We start from the raw sequence: 19,336 nt of genomic DNA, 5'->3' as shown, positions 1-19,336 counted from the left end.
AGCTTTCATTTGTTGCGTTCGCTCCGTATGGCATATGCCCGTTGAAGGATTTTAACGAAACGTTCAGGTCTTAGCGAATATGTGCAGAAGGCAAGAGTCGTACTGGATACAGTTTTAGGTCATATTTCAAGGTCATAAGTTTAAGACTCCCTTTATGCGTCCGCTTTATATCACCAATACAATTTAAGGAATTGTAAATATGGTTTAACATGTTAATGGAATTTAGACGAAGTGCAGAAATAATGAGCTCTTAACGTAACGAACATGGGCAGGTAACAACTAAAGATTACATTTTTGGGCCACCATTTGTGTGTCCGTTCAACAGACCGCGGCCAATACGAAATTCGACCAATGAAAATTTGAGACACGCTCGGCCAATACGATATTTGATCAATAAAACTTCTTGATTAGCTTGGCAAATACGAGACAATACAATTCGGAGGCCGTTTTCGAAAACGCTCAATGGCTTTAGACTTCGTAGTTTAAACAGACGTTTTAATAGTTGGCAACAGTCGGACGAAATGGCGTTGATTAATCCTGACGACGACCCAGAAACACATAATGAAAAATGTGTTCCTCTTGAAATATATTCAATTGAGAGTCTATTTATGTTTTTGCTGAAATAAATTTGCTGAAATTCTTCTTTAAAAAGTGGATTACAATTGGTTTTGGAATCACGTTAAAAAGGAATGATTCAGTTTTAAAATGATGAAATGAAAAGTATGACTAGCAACAAAAACATTTCCATTTCTATATATTAATTAGCATTCATGATGAAGTCGTTCTTTCTTTTAAAGAATTGTATGAGGGTATCAGTTTTTATTACATTTGATCTTACAGCTGCCTAACAGTATTTTTTTTTATATTAATTTGGATGTTTTTTGCATTTAAATTTGGCGCATGATTTTAAATAGTCAAGTAATTATATTATTATTATTTAGTTTAATGTATAATTGTAATAAGTGGGCTTCCAAAATGCGATTTAACCTTAAGCCTTAGATTAATATTGGTGTCTTCGGCCCCTTAGCAAATGCCAATTTTAATTAAACACAATAATATCATTCTAGTATTAATTGAATTTGCAATAGGTTCAGCTTGTAATGTCACATGTGCTCATATTTAGAGTTAATACACTTTCTGGGAACATCACTCAATTATTCCACTTACTATGAAAACATAAATAACAAACTGAAAATTGATTATATTATTTTTCCATGTTATTGGTTACATCTGACATTAAATACACACCATATCTATTGTATTACAAATAAAACTAAAGATACAATGTAAGAAGAAATTGACATAGAAAAGACAATTGGCCAATAACCAATAACAAACCGGACAATAAAGTCAAGAAACACTGCAAAGAGAGAATTACTTTTATTAAATGCAAGAGACAAATAGCCAATATAAAACCGGGTAATACAAGTCCAGAAACATTCTAAGAAGATAATGACTTTTATTGAAAGGATGGGAGACCAATAGCTTATACAAAACCGTACAAGTCTATAAACATTGCATGAGATAATGAACTTTTAATAAAAGCAAGAGGCCGATAGCAATTACTAAATACATAAACAATTACTAAGTTAACGCCAGAGCCTGGCTAATATTGACCACATGGGCATGATTTGAACAAACTGAATAAAATACCAGCATACGATGTTAAATAACAAATTACGAAAATGTGGGCCTTGTGAATTTGGTAAAAACAATTTATTAAAGTTATAACTATATACATTCAAGGAAAACAAATTACCCTCAAGGCGGAGCCAATTGGAACCCCAGTATATGATTTAATCAAGCGTTGTAGAGGACCACAATAAGATGTTATAAACAACATATTACCCCGCTGGTTCACGTGGTTTCAGAGGATAATTGTAAATACCTTTCATTAAATACAACAACACATATACACTGCATGAGATAAGGGGAATGTGAAATTATAAACAGTGGTGAAAGTATGAAAGTGTGAAAGTGTGCAGCCAGTCTGTGACTCGAATCCGAGTCCTTCCGCTATTAAGGCGAGTGCTCTACCGAGTGAGCTACCCAAGCTGCTTACACACAAATCACCAATACCGTTTACGTTCAAAACTGTGATATTATCCCTTCCCAAGATTGAATTAGTCATCGAATTACAGTTACATGGAACAGCTTACAACTGATCCCGAGATACCCACGGACAGGGTCTATGGAAAACTGCCAGTGTCACGGTCCCACGCTGGGCGCCTTTGTTTTCAGGCGGTGTGTTGAAAATTTATTTCTACCGCTTTTTAAAACAATTTTTATTTATATCTCCATAAAGTATACAACAACTATTGGTTGTGGTTTAACAATTGCCAGAAGTTAGTTTTAACTGGTTTAGAATGTATGCCAAATTCTAATAACGCTTAATGTTTGCGCTTCATAAATTATCGCAAAAAATCTAGGTGAGATGATTGTTTAGACAGCGACGCCGAAAAATAAAAGAACAGAAACAGATATGCATATCTCATGTTAGATCTCAGGGTAGACCTATTTGGTATTGTTTATTGTGATGTCTCTTGGCCTCAAACTAGTAGATTTCAGGAAGTTATTATAAGAAATTTAAATAATCAGACTATTATATCCATAAACCGACAGCTTACTAGCATTTAACACAATGCGCATCTTTATTATCTTTCTTTCCGCCTGATGTGTCACTTAAAATGCTTAATGAAGATCAATAGAGGTTTTAATAATAACGTCAAAAGCCTTAAACATAAGACATATATATAAACAAGCAAATTCGATGAATTTAACATCCCCCGCAAATTTCAAAATTGTGACAGACGGACGGACTGACGGACAACGCCAAGTCTATATCCATCCGCCTTTAGCGGGGGGGGGGGAGTAATTAGCCTAAATGTACATGAAATTAAGAATTGTTGGTTAACATGGGCCCAACATGTGTGTATCATTAGAGTTTGGGAAAATCCAAAACTTAAAACATAACATTTTATGCATATTTTTTTATACATGAAATGCATTTATGTACAAACAAGTTTCATTGAAATGCACGAAATCAGTTCCGCAATGTGCTTCTGGACACAAAAGTTTTCTGGACGGATTGACAACGCCAACACAATCTCATCCAGATAAAAGGACGGATCGACAACGCCAAAATAATATCCTCCTCCAGATACAATTATAAGAGAAGGAAGGACAGACAAGTCAGCTACTGCTCTCTTTTGTTGGAGCAAAAATCTCTAACCTTTAATTTCTAAGTACAAAGATGTATACACAATTCTGGAAAAAAATCTGGTCAGTTTAGGAGTTTAGCGTACGACCTTACATGAAGCATCTGTGTAACCTTGACCCTTGATGTGAATCGTATGACCTTACATGAAGTATAGTGTGTGACGTTGACCTTAACCCTAGACATGAACCTTTACCTTAACCATAGACATGAATCTTATATATGACACACAGCAAGGAAAAAGATGGAGAAGAATTATGGAAGGTTATTACAGAATCCACTGATGCATAGTAAAATAATTGCTAAATAATAAATATTTCTACAAATGTGTGACTTTTGATGTGTGACCTTGACTTTGGTCAAAAACACATAGGTCTTGCACTGCCTGATAATTGAGAACATTTACAACAGGACATTTTGAGAATCCATTTTAGCATGGAAGAATCCTTACCAAATAAGGCATATTTAATCTAAATGTGTGATTTTGACCTTTGTGTGTGACTTTGTCCATGACCCTAGCAACCTGGATCTTATATTTGACACTCAGTTAGATAATGGAGAAAAAAATGGGGACAGTTATTACAGAATCCCTTGATGCATAGTAAAGGAATGACTAAATAATGAATAATTCATCAAATTTGTGACCTTTGACCTCAATGTGTGACCTTGACCTTAGCCCCTGGGATACTGGGTGTTAAATGTGAAGCACTCCCAGATGATTGAGAACAACTATGGCAAGTTTCATGACTCTGGCTCATGTGTCAATGGAGATAAAGCTCTAAGCTTATATTAACACGCATTTTTCAAGATACAATGGGCCATGACCATAGCCCCTAGGATTATAGGTGTTAAATGTGAAGCACCCCCAGATGATTGAGAACAACTATGGCAAGTTTCATGGCTCTGGCTCATGTGTTAATGGAAATAAAGCTCTAAGCTTATATTAACAATCATTTTTTTTCAAGACTGAAAGGGCCATAACTCCGTTATTAACAGATGGTGTACAATGCCATTTGGCGTGCATCATCCTCGTCTCCATATATATACTCATACAAGTTTCAATGAAATCCGCCAAAGCACTTCCAAGATATAACTCCGGACACAAAAGTGCCAGACGGACGGAAGGACGGACGGAAAAGCGGACAGACGGACGGGCAACACCAAAACAATATCCCTCCGCCTATGGCGGGGGATAACATAGGTGGAGGGATAACAACTATCACAAGTTAATGACGATACGAAATCATGCAAAAAAGCACGGTAATTTATAGAAATGACGTTCTTGACATAAAACATACATCATATAAAGTGGCAAGGTGATATAACTATTAAATAAAAATGACTATGACTTAATGTGATCAACTTTCTTCCACTTCGTGGAACCAGGATTTAGTTGTAATTTATAAGTTTGCTTATTCTTTTCAAAATCTGCATTGTCATCAGATGAAGGCCCCACTCTCGTTTTAGGCGGACTTGAATTGCGCTTGATCTTTTCAGGACTTGCAATTTCTGGTCCGTCATATGCTTTCAGATCTTCCATAGGGGATTCTCGTTTATGTGTCCCATTCAGCTGGAGAGGCTTCTTATCTTCAGAGCTCATTGGACCAATCCAGGACAGAACAACCGGAAGCAGCAACAGCGCATGTGCGATTCCGAAAAATAGAACGAACCCCATCACGGCAGCAAATGTTCGAAATATGTACGACTTAGCTGCAACCAGTACTATAATTCCTAGTACAGACGAAACTGCGCCGTGAAATATCGGTGCACCAGTCTTGTCAATTGCAGCCCTTACTTTTTCATCTCTTGTCTCGCCTCTCGAAGTCATAAAACCATGGCATATATGGGCGGTAAAATCAACGGAGAAGCCAATGCTCATGATCAAATGGATCATTGTGATGGAGCTGAGAGCGACGTCCAAGTAAAGAAGAAAGCCAAATACACCCACCATTATCATTGTAACGGCGATCGTTACGAATATTATCAACACAGGATGAGGCATGAAAATGCAAGTGACAACAAACACGACGGCTAATGCGATACCTGTTGACAGAAGAGTTTGTGGTAAAATTTGAATATACTGCTCAAAGGAGATAAAAAAAGGGGAGTAGGCAAAACACTTTAATTCCGCATCATCCGCAATTTTACGAGATTCGACCATAAATAGCCCTTCTTCTTGACTATCCTTTAAGTCACGAGACATAAGATACACTCGGGAAGCTTTAATTGACGTTCCATCAGAATCAATGACCACATCATTCTCGAATCGACTGTACTGAACAGCCTGTAAAAATGTTTTAAGTCCAGAGATAAAGTTAACTTCGCTAGAGTTCTTGTAATAGGCGCTTGATATGTACGTACTGAGCCAATTTATCTCGAATTTCGGGTCAAAGTAAGAATTTAATTTCGCTTTTGTCAAAGCCGCGTTAAGATCTCTTTCTGTTGAGGCATCGCTGTATGCATACGGATGTGTTGTTACTATGGCGACGACCCTCTGACGTGAGAACTTATCTTCGAGAAGCTTCGAATATTTGTGATAGTACGATTTTTCTGAAACGAGTTGCGAAAACAGAAGTCCTTGCTTAAGATGCACACAACCGTATATAGAAGCCGCCATATAACCAGCAAACAAGAGAACAATCCCTATTTTAAAAGGTGTCTTTAGAACGATCTTTGGCATAAGCCAACTGGGTAGCTTGTCTAAAAGACTTTCCGCTTCTTTTCGGTTTCTAGGCCGTGATCCCGCGCAACACAAAATGCCGGCTTTTGATTGGCCACTATTTTTGGCCTCGTCTGTGCTCGGGACAGTCTTGCACATCAAGAAGAAGTGTCGGTTGGTTTCAACTCGGCGTTCGTGGATGGTAAGACATGCGGCGAAGAACGTGATGTTGTTGATGTAGCAGATTATCACAGCCACACCTGTAAAAATAAACAAGAGATGTTGAAGAAGAAAGATCACGACGGGTAAAACGTTTATATTTTCACTTTTTAAGGACTAGTGTTTGGAAACTCTGTTCTTTCCTGGGTATTTCAATACGGGTAACAGTCTACCGTAAAACCTTTTATTTAACTATCATAAAACTTCTTAAAATCTTTGTATACCCGTATAGATACAGAAGTTCCTAACGGCGAGGAAGTTGGATCCCGCCCCGGACATGAACGCTATTAGGTTTGTTAACGAGGTGATGGTGACCCCGACGCCAGCATTCCGCAATGTCTCCTTCATCCGGTCATCCACAGTAGCCTCGCCTTGAGCGCCCGAAAGACCCGACAGCAAGACAAACATGTCATCGATGCCTATGCCTTTAGAAAAACCATTGTCCCTTCATATTACCAAATATTACCACAAATCATCAACTACAAGATTCGAGATAACATATTGATATGGTGTATATGTATTATTTTTTTACTGTTCCAAGAAACAAAAATTTGCGATACGCCATGACTTACAATAAAACATTAAGCTTAACATAAACTATGTTTCAGCTTGCGGCAGAAAACAATCACAACTTTGAGTATTTTAGTCATGGAAAATGTTAACTTATTAAAAAAAAAAGAAAATTTAGAACAAGACGAATGGTTAGGGTTTTAAGAGATGTGACCGAAATAAGTTCGATTAAATTGCATACACATCTGGACCGGTAGCTTAGTTGATGAAACGCCGGACTGCAAATCCGATGATAACTTTTTTATTCACCGGCCATGCCACATACGTTTTGTGGGCAATGGTCATGAACTCATTTTTATGGCCTGTCTTTCCGTGCTTCTGATTTAAGTAGGGCAGATAACATGTATTTGCATATTGGCAAAAGAATTTGCTCTTACTACGGTTTAAAAAAGCTGACCAAGGGAAAGGCTGAGTTTTTTTCTATACAGTGGAGATTGGATTGAAATACTTTAAAATACAGCGAACACCCAACTGAATGAGAAACAGAAATTAAGTTACCTACCTATAATCAAAAACGGCATAACTCCAACGATACTGACAAACTCCAGTCCTATAGCCATACAGACGCCGAAAGAGGCGATTATGGCTAGTCCGGCCGCCAGAATGCCAGCCCCGCCTAACAACGCCCTCTGGTTGACCGCGTCCCTAGTAAGCAGGGAACACTCGCCATTTAATGATATAAGACAATATAACAAGTCACTATCAAAGTGATTTTAAAGCAACACATATGCCAAAACTGGCCATTTTTACCAGAGAAAGCAAGCAAAGCATATCTGTACCCATGGAAAGCAGGGAGGATGCGAAAGTTTTTAGGCGCGATAATGGCGCCCGTCAAAATATACAACAGCACATTATGGGGCAGAACAAAATAACCAGACAATAGGCCCATTATCACATTGTGGTGGTGGGAGACACACTAAATCAGTAATTGGTGATAACCAGGGATAATGCAGCTATTGTATGTGTAAAAATCTGTAAATAATATTCCACATCGGTTATTGTTGTGAGAAGAACTATTTTATTGTACGGGACGGTAACAAAAAAGTCAAAAGAGATGATGCAGCTATTTTAATCTTCAAAGGAAAACGTACGCTATTATTAGGGGCGGCATCATTACCAGTCAATAGGGATAATACAGACATTCTATTGTTTTATCGAGGAGAAATGCGATAATGAGGGCTGCCGTTTTAATCAGTCAAAATGAATTGCGCTGTAATTGCGTTGTTATATGTGGGTCGTATGTTACTATGAAGGTGGCATCATATCCAATAAGTAGGGAACATGCAGCTATTGGATTGTTATGCGGAGGACGCATGCTTTTATTAATGGCGGCATCATAACCAGTCGATAGGGATAATGCTGCTTATGATTTGTTATGATGATGACGTATGCTGTTATGATGGATGGTATCGTAAAAAGTCAATAGGTTTATTACAGTTAGTGAATTGTGAAAATGATGACACACGCTTTAATAAGGGTCAACATCTGTTCTCTTCTGATAAAGCAGCTGTAATATTATTATAAGGAGGGCTCTCGCTATTATGAGGGTGAGGACGCTTGATAACGAGAGGCGGCATCATAACCAGTCAAATAGGAATAATGCAATTATTTTTATATATAAGGCTGATGCGCGCTACCATCAGGGATATTACATTTACCAGTCCAAAAGGAAACTGGAGCGATTGTACTGTGAGGAGGAGGACATATGCTTTTATAAAATGTGGCATCACAACCCGTAACTATGGATAATGCAGTTAGTGTATTGGTTTGAGGAGAACTTTAGCGGCTTGCTGATCCAGTCTTTGGTAAGCAGGAACAATTATGAGTGGCGACTTCTTTTTTAATCGGTCAATGCTGGTATAAATTATTCCACATACGTACGAGGTATGACATGGAAAAAAACAGAGCAATAGAACAATAATATTATGTTGATACGATGACACCCATCCTGACCTTAAAATAGGGGAAGCCGAAGTATAACGGGTGTTAATATGACGGAAGACACTATATATATTCTTCTGCAGCAATCGTTTATTTATGACTTAGAAGCTTCAGCTTTAATATGAAAAATAGTATAGAACGGCAGGTGTTATGAGATAATAAACCTGAGACTGACAGATATAACCGTTATAGCCACTTACAGATTTAACAAACATGTAGCAACATTTCACAAATCGTTTTTGGGCATGGTTTTTATTATCGTTTTAATCATAAACGCAAACACATAGCATTTATACAACGGAATTGTGTTTACTGTGCAATAACATAGCAAGAAAAGGGGGTACTGGGACAATAGCTGTTATGAGGGCGGCGCTTTAGAAATTTAATTATAGCTGTTTCATGATTTAAATCGGTAAAACTACTGATGGTTGATTAAAGTTTTGACAACAGTATTATTCAATATGGACAAAATAACAATCAAAAATTTAAGTAAAACGCAAATTTGGGGAACACTATTTTAATGATTGTAATGATTTGCACTATTCAGTGGCAAAACTATACAAAGAGCGAAACTAGTAAAAGGTTTGATTCAATAACTCTAATAAAACTGACTTAATTTTGAGTTTTGCTTTGACAGGTCAGGGGAAAACCCAAATTAATAAAAAAAAGTGTTCATTTCTTTCGAATCGCCCTATATCAGCACAGTTGTTATGTTTCATAATGAAATCCAATATCCGTTTACACAAGCAAACCTAACGAGTATTTTAACATTCCGCCACATTGCAATTCAGGTGTGTACCATGTTTCATGTTTATCTGTATTTTTACCTGTCGAGAAATTCGTTTACTTCGAATAATTATATTTAAGTAACAATCACCTTAAACTTGACATATTCACAAATAAAGGATCACGTATAATCCTGTTATCACTTTGTATACGTGTATACCGATTTCTTTGATACTTAAAATACTCTCTTTTTTTGGATAAACAGACACAGAGGTGGATGAACAGAGGAAGAGATTGGCAAATAAAAAAGGAAAACAACAGCTAAAAATAAATACTTAGTTCCATGTAATATCTTATATAGTTGTTGAATAATTTGAAAATAAAGATAAGTTCTATATTTAGTATCGTCGACCTTATGTGTTACCTATTCTGCAAACCGTAAGGTCTTACATAACCTCCACATTGCACGTTATAAGTATATCAATGTTTGATCAAGTAACTTTTAGATGTTCATAGAAATCGCAGAATCTTATTTTAGTATACGTATATGTCTAGTTATTTAAATTGTGTGGACGGACAGACAGAAGACAGAGTGAATAGAGAAAAAATTGACAGATAAACATATGGCAAACCCAAAGCTAAATGTTTACTACAAGTTTCAGGATACTATATTATATTCGTTTTAGTGATTACATGTTTTGTTATATTTAAGTAACAGCAATATGACATTTGACCTCTGATAAAATATAAGAAATGGTGAATAATTCTAACTTTCTCCGCTATAGGCATGTCAAATTTCATCCAAGTATCTTCAGTATTTTGAGGGAAATAAAAGCAAAAAACATGCGAACTGATGGACAGACAGACGGACATTGAGACATGAAGTTAGAAAGGATGCGTAAACCTACTCCCCTCCGGTGAAACCTGTAGGGACTAATAAAGCATGAAAACCTTACGAATTACAACGTGGCGATTTCAGCATGATGTGTAAAATATTTCACTCAGCGCACATTTCACATATTTAACAAAATATAAATACAATGAACTTAAAAATTTCTTTTAAATAAAAAGAACAGTAAGGCATGACTGGATTTATACATATACATGTGTGAAATACATGTGAGTCAACTACGGCCGCAGTGGATATGGTGTTCGCCTAGCGATTGGGAGGTCACGGGTTCGATCCCCACTGTGGGAGCGTCATTTCGATTTCCCTCATAGAAACAAACTACAAGTTATTGTCCCAGGAAACGGACTCGAGAGCTTTTCAAATAAGCCTAAGGCTTTCTAAGCAATCGAGATAAAATAAATAGGTTTAAAGTAAATACGGCATAGTAAAGTGTATTTACATAAAATGCAACCAATATTATATTCCGGGTGTCAAGTAATACCTCATATTCATCGTGGCAACACATGCATACGTGAGCATAAGCGTGAACGTGATTGAGAACAGTGCGATATCCCCATTGATGTTCTTGTCCAGTTCCTCGTCTAGCGACAGATGGTTGGCAAAGGCAACATCCAGTTCAATCGTGCTGAAGCCTTCCATCCGCGTGATAAATTCCTTCACCTAAATTAGTGGTGAGGAGTATGTTTTGCTTGTGTTTTTTTCTTAGTTGCGTTTACATTTTTATTCTGTGTAATAATAACTATTGGCCAAGTGTGATTTTTCGACCGCATTAAAGCGATTTACACCTCCACTGTTGTACAGTTCGAATGCGGTGACTCGAGTATTATTCATTGTAATGCCACACCACTTTTTTGGCATAGTAAATTTAAGTATAAATAAGAAACATATTTTATCTATGCCAATTAGAATATTTCTGGTGGTCACAAGGTAGAAATCCGTCTTTTTGCGCTTTAAAACTTAAAAAGTAATCGCGTTTGTCGAAATGGACGTATACGTCTAAAATCCTACTTTCGGTTTTAAAAGCGGTACCGTTTGACAAATAATAAATTACTTGCTAACTAGGCTATATATTTAATTGTTAATTGTTTCTTTGCCAATTAGAATATATCTGGTGGTTAAAAGGTAGAAGTCCGTCTTTTGAGCACTTTAAAACTTAAAAATAATCGCGTTTGTCGAAATGGACGTATGCGTATAGAAATCCTACTTTCGGTTTTAAAAGCGGTACCGTTTGAAAAATAATAAATTAATTGCTAACTAGGCTATAGATTTAATTTTATCTATGCCAATGAGAATATATCTGGTGGTTACAAGGTAGAAATTCGTCGTTTTTGTGCTTTGTAACTAAAAAATAATCGCGTTTGTCGAAATGGACGTATACGTATAGAAATGCTACTTTCGGTTTTAAAAGCGGTACCGTTTAAAAAATAATAAATTGCTTGCTAACTAGGCTATATATTTAATTACAATTTTGCACACTTTCAAATTGAATCTATATGTATTGATTAACATGTATTTCATTGCATGGTCAGAGGCAAAGTGTGTGGCTTTAACAGTCTTGCAGTCATAGCAAGCTACTACTTATTGCATACACTTATGCCAGTAACAATCAACTAGCATTATTGCATCAGAGATGTTCAAAGAATGGAAAAAAAATAATGTGATTAATCCTGATACAAGTAAAATGGATCGGAACCGACATTTGCGCCATTGTAGCAATTTAATTATGCATTTTTCAAAAACATATGAAAACAATGCGTTTATTCGTTCCAAAATTAAATAGTCGCCTATTGTACACTGTCATTGCAGGGGAGTGACAAGGGAAGTAGATGTAATATATATAATAGCGGTCGGTCATTTATGGTAAGTTATTTAAAGTGTGTATGCACGAGTTTGTCAAATATTTATTAATTTATATAAAATGTGTAAAAAAAACTTATTAAGCATATATTTTAATATAAATTAAAATAAAAGTTAAGATCATGTGTCGAAAAATGCGAAATAAGCCAGATATTTAATTCTGAAATCGAAAATGTCTGTACAGGCAAATTCGCCAGCATGCATGTACGATGTGAATCTTTGTTTAGTTTTAGTGAAGATTCGTTCATACGACACAAAGACACAATTTTGTTTTACGGATCTTTTTAATTTCCTGCAACGATATCTAATCATACGACACACAAAGAAGACTAATGCTTCGGTTATTGTAGGAAAATATGTACGAATTATCTTCGTCACAATCGGCTCGGGGCGCTTATTTGTCTTTGCTGCATTTTATGAAATTCGTCTTCAATTCATAATTTTTCTTGCCTATTTTGTGTTATTGTAACATATTTTTATCAATATATTACAATTAAACACATATAAAAATCGTGCATACACACTTTAATAAATAAAGTAATGCAAAATTACGATGCTGAATATTCTACTTTTTCATATTATAATACAAACATGTTTGTGTGTGTTTCATTTTACCCATAAGTCAGCCGCTTCCTTTCCCGTGTCAGCCTTCAGCGAATACCTAAGGTGAATGTAGTCCAAGCCTAGCAGGACTCCGTTCGCAACTTTGACATTTCCTTCAAAGATACAAGACATGTAAATGAAAATGAACAAAAACTGTTGACTGATCTGTTCAGACCATATAATATTACTTTATTAAATTTTGGAGTCGCAAAACTTGAACTGTATTCAAATAAACAAACGATGGATTTGATATATTTACATCTACATAAAACGTATATTATTGCTAATTTAGGGACAGTTTTGATCGTTTTCGATGGCTCAATATGACATTCTTCAATTGTACTTAACTAAATGGTTTCAATGTTACACAGTTTGCTTTATTGTTCTATACAATTTTTTTTCGGATCATTTTGGCTAATTAAGTGAGTTTGAAGAATATAGCTGATAATAGTTCGAATATGTCTTTTTGCCTTGGTGCTTTAACCTGCATCAAAAATAGTATGTGTACCAAATGCCAAAACGCTGACCTACTTGTATCGATAGACGAGGGGATGGGATAATAAATAAGGGAAGTAGAACACATATTCATGATAACCCTCCACACAAGTTATGTTTCGGGGCTTGGAATAGAACAAACGATGTGAAGGTTCTTGGACGTGTAGTCTAGCGCAATATCAACGTAGCCAGAAATCAAATGAAGACTAAGATCAAGACTTAAAACACTTATCTAAAAAATACTGGTAGCTGATAAGGGGAGGGGCGGTGTGCTAGGACATCGTAAAAAACCCCATCTACACATGTTAATCTTCTCTAGATTTAAACGACCTTCCGTAAACGAGAAAGTACCTCCAGTAAGCGATGCATAGTTAACTGTTCCCACTGCCGATGACGTGAACATGGGATAGGTCACGTTTCCGCTCCCTACAGCACTCCGGAAGTCAGCGTCCCAAAATATCGATCCTCCCAAGGCGCATGCGCCGTAGGCTTTTGCACAAATGTCTCTGAACTAATATATCAACACCGACACTCGTACAAAGATATCATCTGTTGCATGACTTTTAATACAAACTAGGGATGCAGGAGGTTACAAAAATCATTAACCGGTTTTGCCGTAACCGGTGAGTAACCAGTTAACCGAAATACCTTCAGTATAGAAACGAAAGCAATTTCAGATCGCTTGCGTTGATAACATGTCTGTTTCTTAATAAAATGTATTGTAACATTCATTTTAATAATTTTGTTAATGTTTGCTATATATTGTATTTATTTTTCATGCGTAAAAGAATATGAGTACAAAATTAAATAATTACCCAATGTTCATTTTCACGTGTCATTAACTTATATTTGGTTGGGCCGCTTACATTACGTTCGAGTCGTATCGCTCACACATAGTGTGTTTGTTGGCTTATTCTGTTTTAATTTTATTATTAATGTTTATTTATTAAATAAGTTGAATTATTTGCTTTCTTAAATAAAACTTACCCCAGACGGTAGTGGTGGCATCGTGAATGATGTAAATTACTCACAATGATTTTAATTTCTGATAGAACAAATAAGACGTTAACTCAACAAGATTTTAACTACGAATGCAATTCTTGATAAAACTGTTTCTTATTTTTTTTTTTCGCGAGCGATCAGTGATGTATTTGGGTTAACAAAACATCAAAATAAGCCATCCAATGTCTACTCTGAATTTTATCGCGAGTTCGATAAACTTGTAAATTGCGTCTTCGCTAATAGCTCCCCTCCCCCTATTCTCCGCAGTTTGCTAGTAAACATTTCGCGAGTTAAACAAAACAAAAGTGTCGATAATCAAAACGTTCCCCCTGTTTGTTACCACAAAGGTACTGATTTATTGTTTAATTGGCTTATTTGTTGACACGTTATTAACTACCGTCGATTGTGCGGCATGTTGTTCTTACTAGTCGCCAGCGCAAATTTGCAGTATGTCGCGCGCAAAACGTAAAATCGTACGAATTGTATTGTATTATGAAACAGAGAAAAATATTCCAAGAAAAAGCGAACTAAAATTATTTTGTTCAGGTTAAACTTTTCCCGAAAATGTAACCGGTTAACAGGTCGTTTCGATAGGTTAACCGGTCAACCGGTTAACCTCTTGCATCCCTACTAACAACACAACAAAAACATGCTTGAAATAAGTTGGTAGATGTAAAATACATTGTAGGGATCTTTATAAGGCTCCCATTAATTCAGTATTAAGCGATAATCCTTAAAAAACACATGTACTTGTTCTTTGGATAAGCGAAGTTTAAAATACGAAGACAGATATAAGGCTAATGCATTATTACAATTATATGTGATGTACATACAATATTAAACTACATAAAATAAGAAAAATAATCTAAGGCCAATAGCTTTTAAAACATAATGCTTACTGTCAAAGTCTTTCCGTTGTGGGTAACGGTTATTCCCTGCACTATGTTGTCCAGTTCCTTCACCTTATCCAGCGAGGTCAAGGTCAACAAGTGACCAGAGTTGGCGCGTATGATAACCCTTGCATAGAAGCCATCGGATAGAGACTGGATACTCTGATAGCTTCTATTGCTCAGATCAGGAAAAGTGGCCTCCATCGTGGCCTGGTCTTCCCTTGAACGAGTAGCTGCAACACGGTGGTATTCATTGTAAACGAGATTACAATGAAAATGTTGTCGGTCTTAATGGTATTTATCTTTTAACTTTGGCATTGTTACTAAAAATAAGGCGACTATGTTTTTTTTTTCTGAAACCGAAAATAAAACGAAATTGCTGCCATCAAGAATTGTGTTAACGTTATTATATTATTGTAATTGAAGAAGATGAAAGAGTCCAAGTGGGATTGGCTAGTGGAGCAATGTACCAGCATTGACAAAGACTTTTCCACAGGCAATATCACCCTAAAGACCCTCACAAAGAAAAGCCAGAAAAAGGCCAGTGTCATAGCAGGTGCTGAAGGGAACCTCCTGACCGAGAGTGCCACAGTCCTAAACAGGTGGACCGAAAATAGCAGCGACCTCTATAACTACCTGCTTCAACCATATCCCAGTCTCCTTCAGCTAGTTACCAGACCAGAAGCCGACGACAAAGATCAGCCATTATTGAGCCACAGGTGGAGTAGGCAGTGCGTAATCTTAAGGCATGGAAATTTCCGGAAATGGAAAACATCACTTCCGAGCCAATTCAGCACGGAGGAGAGGCAACGAATGTAGCAATGAAGGTATAATACCAGAAGATCTGGGAGGGAGCAGAAAAAGTGGCCCAAAGAGTGGATCCAGTCTCTGGCTAAAACTCTACCGAAAAAGGGCAACAACTAGCTGTGCGAGATTAATCGCACCATCAGCCTCTTCAGCTATATCTGAAAAGTGATGCTACGATTCATCTTCATCTGACTGAAAACTAAGACCGAGGAACTGCTGGTGGAAGAGCAGGCCGGACTAAAAGCTGTAAAAGCACAGTGGAACAAATCTTCACTTGCAGAGTCATCATTTACAAACAAATGCATAACCAACCTGAGCTCTTTCACATCTCCCTCGAATTAAAGAACGCATTTGAACGCGTGTGTCATGATGCTCTATAAAAGGTTCTTACAGGAGTTAACATTGACGAAGGGCTGGTGCAAACCATCCAAGAACTCTTCAAGCACACTTACAGCGTAGTTCTCCTCCTCAATGGACAGATGGGTGACTTCTTTAGGACATCAGTGGCCGTAGTTCAGGGATGTACCTCCGTTCTAGGTAACATTTATCTTGAGAATATAAAGCAGAAGACCCTCCAAGACAATCACACCTTAATGCTTCTATCTCCATCAGTTGCAGATCCATCTCCACTTGAGATTTGTTGATGAAATTGCTCTCATGGGCAGATCCAGCAGTGAACTCCAGGCATTCACCTACAGACTCTGTGATAGAGCAGGATCATATGAGATGGAGGTGTCATATATTATGGTGAACATAACGAAGAACACTAGCACAGATATCACAATGAACGGCGAGAAGCTGGAAGAAGTGACGATTTTCGAGTACTTAAGATGGTAACATTACCGCTGAGGTCCGAGCACGAATTGCCTTGGCGATCGCGACGATGGCCAGACTTCACGTGGAGACATAACACAGGATACAGGCCTTTTAACACAAGTTTCTATGAAGGCTCTGTGTCAACGTCTCTCATTACCCCCACCCCCACCCCCACCCCCAAAAAAAGAGACCAGACCGGTCAAGGGAATGATGATGATGATGATGATAATAATATGCCTAAACTATGTTTGAAAAGTCAACCGATAATATGATAACAAAGTTCTTGTCATTAACTATGAATGTTGTAACTGATAATATGGCGTAAAAGGTGTTTGCAATGAATTATTTTTTAAATACGAAAATGTTGCTGCCATGCCAACTGATATTATGACGACAAGTTTGCTGTCCTGGTAACGGATATACTAGTGACAGTATTGCTGTCATTGTTACTTAGATAAAACGAAAGAAAGTTGTTGTCATTGCTACTGAAATTAAAGCGAAAATATTATACCTTGGTAAATGATACGAAAGCGATAATGGTGTGGTAAAAATGATAACTGATATTAACTACAAAGGTATTCACATAATGATTACTTATAAGGGATGTTTGTAAAACATGTTTGCCCCTCCTCCAACTTGTAGAAAAGTTGTTCCTGTTACTGTGACAATAATTTGCGGTCATCCTTCGTCAACACTAACCAGCATTCTTATTTTTATGATAATATGAAATCTCTAGGTATTCTGGGTAAGCTATGTTAATATAACATAACATGTGACCTTGATCTTCGACTTCTTGACCATTTAATTAAAATACATATTTCTTATTTCCCTAGTAACCAGCACATCAATTTATATGATCATAGGTGAAAGCGTTCTCTAGAGGTTGCGCGGAAACCAATACAATGATACACGTTCCTATGACCTTTGCCTTTTACCTGATGACCTCAAACTGTATTAAGTCACATTTACACAAATGTAAGCATTACACCAATATGCATGATAGTGGGTCGAACCACATATTTTACCAGATATTGTGCTGAAACGTATGACCTGTTCAAAGGCCCTAACCTTTGACCGCAAAATCAACTTGGTTTGCTTCTACCCAAGTAACCATCATACTAATTTCTATGAGCATCGATCAAAACTTTCTCTTTATATCATGCATAATTAATTTATAAACAGGCTCATGTGATGTTGATCTTTGACCAGGTAACTTCAAAATTAAATGAGTTTAATGCAAAATGTATTTTGATAAAGGCTCATGTGACCTTGATCTTTCACCTTAAAATCACATGCGTTTGCTTTTCTTTACATGTAATAATTATACATGCGCATAATCGTAGCTCAAAGCGTACTCAAAATGTGATGTCCTGTTGCAAACACATGTGACCTTGACCTATTATTTGTTGACCTTAATAGAAGTCTTGCCTTTCCTCTCAAATAACCGGCATGGTGCATATTTAAAGATCAAAGCATTCTCCAGATTGCAAAAGAATTGTTAGTAGATATACAGATGTATCGACCTACCGACCGACGGACAAATGAAATAAGTATGCCCCAGCTTCTTCGAGGGGTACATACTAAGGTGATAAGACTATTGTTGTGGTAATAGTAATCACGGTATGAGATTATTGTAATATTTACAGATTCAATGGGAAATAAAGGTGGCTTAACGGTAGTTGCAGTTTTGTTTATAGTCTTTTAATGTTGGGGATCATTATTTTATTTTTCAATATGAAATTTAGGACACTCAAAATGTAAAACTTTAAGGTGATTCCGACCTAACGCAGTATAAGTCTTTAATCAACAACAAAGGTCATAAAATAATGTGTTTTCATTGAACGTGAAGTTTAAAGCCTACCTTCGGGTAGATAAACATCCTGAGCGCTTATGTTCGACTTTATCCTGAGCATACCGACGGCCAGCGAGCAGTTGACAAAGACGACGATGATAATGACCTTCCAGGCGTGACGTGAGATGAAGCCGCCAAATCGGGCAAACGCTGCCCCAATCTTGTTATCCACACTCTCGTAAAATTTTAGGCAGTTCATTCTGTCAAGAGAATAAATATATCGAAAGAAATAAAAAGAGCAACCACATTTAAATGTTACGTTTATGCATGGACGCGCAACTTATTTGATGATTCCTGTCTTATCCTGTCACTCCTTATATGTGACAGGAAATTGACCGTTGCCGTTGTGCCGCATAAATGTTGTCTCCTTATACAATTCAATTAAACGACTGCACGCATGTATGTGGCGTAATGAGCATGCGGCATTACATTGGGTTCGGTCTGCCAAGTGAACTAGGTCAAGAACGGCATGCCGATGTACCCAGGACAAGTTAGAACAAGAGCTGTTTCAAGACTATTCCTCCGCTTTGATAGTGTTATTTATAGTTTCTGTCAGGCTCCTTAAACAATGACTGTGAAGTAATGTTTAATATATTTAATAGTTATATAGTTAGCTATGCATAAAATTAAACCTGAAAATGTGTATAATAATAGAAATTTGACTTTGCCACAAAACTAGATTTTTTTTGTTTAACACATTTTTTTATTATTTAAATATCTGATCAATCCCAGGTGAGGTCTGCATATTTGCTACCTACGCACAAATTCAAAC

General features: G+C 36.8%; 1 protein-coding gene across 1 annotated transcript; it reads right to left on the bottom strand.

The window, feature by feature from the left end:
- Nucleotides 1–1,304: 1,304 nt before the first annotated feature.
- Nucleotides 1,305–10,902, bottom strand: LOC127882353 (patched domain-containing protein 3-like). Its single transcript, XM_052430940.1, has 4 exons — nucleotides 10,724–10,902; nucleotides 7,168–7,310; nucleotides 6,320–6,520; nucleotides 1,305–6,136 (listed from the first exon to the last, which is right to left on the bottom strand). The coding sequence occupies exons 1-4, from the start codon at nucleotides 10,879–10,881 to the stop codon at nucleotides 4,560–4,562; spliced, it is 2,079 nt and encodes a 692-aa protein (XP_052286900.1). The 5' UTR covers nucleotides 10,882–10,902; the 3' UTR covers nucleotides 1,305–4,559.
- Nucleotides 10,903–19,336: the final 8,434 nt, after the last annotated feature.

Source organism: Dreissena polymorpha, chromosome 5 (genome assembly GCF_020536995.1).
Source record: "Dreissena polymorpha isolate Duluth1 chromosome 5, UMN_Dpol_1.0, whole genome shotgun sequence".
Lineage (NCBI taxonomy): Eukaryota > Metazoa > Mollusca > Bivalvia > Myida > Dreissenidae > Dreissena > Dreissena polymorpha.
This window is presented reverse-complemented; position numbering and strand designations above follow the sequence as displayed.

What these genes read in the sequence shown, in the direction of transcription:
- LOC127882353 (XM_052430940.1), bottom strand. Translation starts at nt 10,881, where the DNA reads ATGGAAGGCTTCAGCACGATTGAACTGGATGTTGCCTTTGCCAACCAT. An exon ending in GTTGCCACGATGAATATGAG is followed by an intron (nt 7,311 to 10,723) that starts GTATTACTTGAC and finishes CCTGCTTACTAG; the next exon opens with GGACGCGGTCAACCAGAGGG. An exon ending in GAACTTCTGTATCTATACGG is followed by an intron (nt 6,137 to 6,319) that starts GTATACAAAGAT and finishes TTATTTTTACAG; the next exon opens with GTGTGGCTGTGATAATCTGC.